This window comes from Haliotis cracherodii, unplaced genomic scaffold (assembly GCF_022045235.1).
Source record: "Haliotis cracherodii isolate W230 unplaced genomic scaffold, xgHalCrac1.p SCAF_17, whole genome shotgun sequence".
Lineage (NCBI taxonomy): Eukaryota > Metazoa > Mollusca > Gastropoda > Lepetellida > Haliotidae > Haliotis > Haliotis cracherodii.
This window is the reverse complement of record NW_027266272.1, coordinates 3,764,103-3,768,121: the sequence shown is the minus strand read 5'-3', so window position 1 is coordinate 3,768,121 and position 4,019 is coordinate 3,764,103. Positions and strand designations below refer to the sequence as shown.

The 4,019-nt window shown below is 40.0% G+C and overlaps 1 protein-coding gene across 1 annotated transcript in view; it reads right to left on the bottom strand.

The window, feature by feature from the left end:
- LOC139464841 (ATP-dependent RNA helicase DDX42-like) overlaps nucleotides 1-3,609 on the bottom strand; it is a 39,312-nt gene extending 35,703 nt beyond the window's left edge. The window contains exons 1-2 of the mRNA XM_071246372.1: nucleotides 3,524-3,609; nucleotides 1,679-1,899 (exon numbers count right to left, since the gene is read on the bottom strand). Of these exons, the coding sequence (XP_071102473.1) occupies nucleotides 1,679-1,899; nucleotides 3,524-3,544 (242 nt within the window). The 5' untranslated portion in view covers nucleotides 3,545-3,609. The remainder of the gene's footprint in view (nucleotides 1-1,678; nucleotides 1,900-3,523) is intronic.
- Nucleotides 3,610-4,019: the final 410 nt, after the last annotated feature.

Here is a 4,019-nt window from a genome sequence, read left to right as displayed (position 1 = left end):
GCAGATGAAAGTGATTTACTGCTGCCTGTCTTTGTTGACATGAATATCGTTTTCATCTTTGCCCAAACGATTGCCTATGTTTTTGCGTCAGGGATGAATTTGCGAGTTTTTTTGTTGTCTGATTTACTAGGTCGTCACCTATGGTAGTCACCATCTTTGTTTTGTTTGTTTTCCTGTTGTTTAACGCTGCAGCAATATTCCAGCAGTCTGTAAATAATCCTGTGATTGACATCATAAGAATCGATCCACGCAATTGGGATACGATGACATACATCAACCAAGTCAGCGAGTCTGACCACCCAATCCTGTTATTCGCCTCTATCGATTAGCATAGTCGCCTTTTATGGCAAGCATGGGTTGCAGAAGACCTATTCTATGCCCGATCTCCACGGGTCCACCATCTTTGTGAAGCTATACAAGATAAGAACAGTGATCTGATTGGATATCACGTTTTCATCACGTGTTTTCATGATCTATGTGAGGTGGCACCATGGTCGAGCCAAGATAAGTGGCCTTGATGTGGCAAGGGTAGAAACTAGGCTTTTATCCAGGTTTTTCTCGGGAGTGAGCGAGTTGGGTTTAACGCCGCTTTTAACAGTATTCCAGTTATATCACGGCGTGTCAGCTTGATGTTGGAGGAAAGCCCGAAGTGATGCCGGTCTTAGACGTTTACCACTTCGGTGAAACCCACAAGCACGGGTATGGTGATGACAAACCTAGAAACATAATCAGGGCGAACCAGCCCGCGATTCGAACCCACAATCATAGGTTTCTGGCGTGTCCAAGGGAAGTAAGTCAGCACAGCTATTTGAGATTGGGTTTTGTACCTTGACATATTGTCTTGTGCATGTACTTGAATATAATGCATAGCGTCCATTCTTCAGTTCTAGTATCAGGAGAAATTGCTGTCTTATCAATAAACAGCAGTCAAACACTATACTGAACAAAAAACAGTGGGGATCATGAATATTTTGGGAGATATTTTTTGGTAGTGAGAACTGAGCACACAATGTTCAATAGCATCGAATGATTGACTTAATCTATATTTCAGTTGTATTTACTGTGACACAATCATTTTTTATAAACAGAGATTAACGGTATCTTATGTAACAGGCTTGTAAAATAAGGCAGAAATAGCAATCAGATTAACACAACATTTGCTCCTGTGAGTGAGTTGGGTTGAACCCGCTTTGAACAGTATTCCAGTTATATCACGCCATGTCAGTTTAATGTGGGAGGAAAGTCCAAAGTGATGAACGTCACAGGTGTTTACCACTTTTGTGAATCCCCTGAGCATGTGTATGGTGCTGACGAACCTAAACACATAATCAGGGGTTTCTTGTGTGCCCAAGGGACACAACTCCGCACAGTGAATTGTTGCGCTTTAGTCCAACTGGGCCCCTATTGAAAAAAATATATCAAGAAAATATTTTTTATAAGAAATTTTCTAAAAATACTTAAAAATATTGCTGTGCATTAAAACTGATTTTTCAACTCCCTGGGGAGGACACAACACAAGCTGATAGGAGAGGCACCTGAGACTACTGGGTTGACCGTGCCTCTTGCTCCTGTGACCTACCTGTGATTCAGTTAAGGAATACCCAAAATAATAGCTCTAAAGAATCTCAACACAATGTTTCGGAGTATTTCCGATAATGATAATGTCAAGGTCACTTACTCTTCTTCACTCTTGACCCTCTTCTTCCCCAGGTTCATGTGGTAGCCCAGTGTTCGGCCGGGCATGTAGGTGCTGGAGTTCCCGGCCATTCCTGGCACTCCGGCAAACCCGGAGAGAGCCTTGGGCTGTCCCCCATCTTCCTTCTTTCCTAGGGCAAATCCTCCAAACCCAAATCCTCTGGGCTTGCCATCACCTCCCTTGTGAAACATCCGTTCACCACCCTGTTGCAATTTAATTGAGAGATGAACCATATTTTCATTCACTGTATATTACACAGTTCATACAAAATATGGTACACAAAATATGTCCATTTTAAGACCTTTACATGATAGAATGGAATTTTTCATGATAGAATTGAGATCTACTACACTAGATAACTCAGGATGGTATTAAAAAGTTTGCCTTTGGACTTATTTCTAAAGCTTTTGGACTTATTTCTAAAGCTAACGATGTGTCATGGTTTGAAAAAAACTTAGAAGCAGAAAGTTATGTTTTGAAGATTCAGTGAGTGAGTGAGTTTAACGCCGCTCTTAACATTATTCCAGTTATATCACGGCATGTCAGCTTAATGTGGGAGGAAAGCCCGAAGTGATGCAGGTCTCAGACATTTACCACTTGGGTGAAACCCATGACCACGGGTATGGTGCTGACAAACCTAGAAACATAATTGGGGCGAACCGGGATTCAACCCACAATCATAGGTTTCTGGCATGCCCAAGGGACGCAACTCTGCTCAGCGAATTCCAGCGCCTCAGGCGACTGGGCCACCCATGCCCCCTTTGAAGATTAAGGTCAGGAAGTATTACCATTAATTCTAGAATTAATAACAGTCTTGCTGCTTACTAACAGAATTCCAAACTGGCACTGTCATGAATATGGAGTTGGGTTAAATCTATATACATGTTATGTATCACTTGTTTTGTTTGTTTGTTGTTTAACATCACACTAACAATACTCCAGCAATATGATGTCGGTCTACACTATTGGGATACAATGACATGCCTCAACCAAGTCATTCGATCATATTCGTCACATCTTCACATGGCATGAATCAATAACCTGGACACCATGATAGCGAAGAAATGGAGTTAACTGAATTTGTTCGTTGATCAGGGTGCTGGTAACTGTCAAACAAAGTATAAAAATACAAACAACTTTTGTGGCAAATCTCAAATTTGCTACAGTGAACAAGACAGAATCTGAGTTTAGTTTTAATGCAAATATCATTTTTACACAATTCCCTTGGAGCTAAAATTTATCAAAAGCTAAATATTTTTCAAAAATCAATTTCATTTAACATCAAATCAGCAGAACTATTAATTGCCAGTAATACATTAAAAGAACAACAGCTAATTTCCAAACGACACGAATATGTAATACAACTAGTACAACATGGAGAAAGCAACGGGCTCTTCCAGTTTCTGTGTTTTCTTGTGAATAAAACAGCGACATGTGCGTTGAGAGCGTGCAACAGGCATTCAAAATGAGGGAACTCTCACAACATATCCAAATATAGATTCTCTGTTTGTGCCCCCCCCCCCCCCCCCCCCCCCCCCCTTTAGATTTGGATTAAAGCCGTTTTGACATTACGCCTAGGTTCTCCGTTGAACAGAGATATCGTGCCATTACAAGTGGTCTTAACCTCTCAGCTGGACATGTGATAAGGAAATAGGTTTTTATTTGAGACTAAATGTAAGAGTCGGATTTCAAATTCCAAGAAGCTTGCATGTTTCTTCGATGTATAGGCTACATTTATCGAATTAACGATAATAAATACCACGACATGAACACAAATATAGCTATTTATTAGAGATGTGAGGTGCAAACTAAAATAGCTTATCATACCCCGCTTATTTTATCAGCCATCGAAGAAAAGAGTCAGAAATCCACACATCAACAAAGATCTCAAAACGACGATGCATAACAGTTACTTCCCTTGATTAAAACTCCATTTTCAGTCGTAGCATTCGCTGAGATGATACATGATGGATAACAGCGGTGCTCTGAGTTTTGGAAACTCCGAACACTCTCTAATTACAGCAGTATTGCATGTGAGTTTATGAATGCAAGGCGACACGCTCACACTTGCGCGTGTGTGTTTGTTTCTCATTGTTGATAAACATCCATTCTAATACTATAGTAAGATGAAGAAATCACACTGTTGTGAACATAACATATTAACACACTGACACGTCTTATTTTAATACAGAAGGATGGAAGGTAACTTTGGGCAAATTTACTGTGGAATAGCATTCACAATACAAATATATTTTCAGTTAATTATGATATTGATTATTAATACAGAAGACGTCATTTAAAATTTCATTCCTGATCTTGGAAA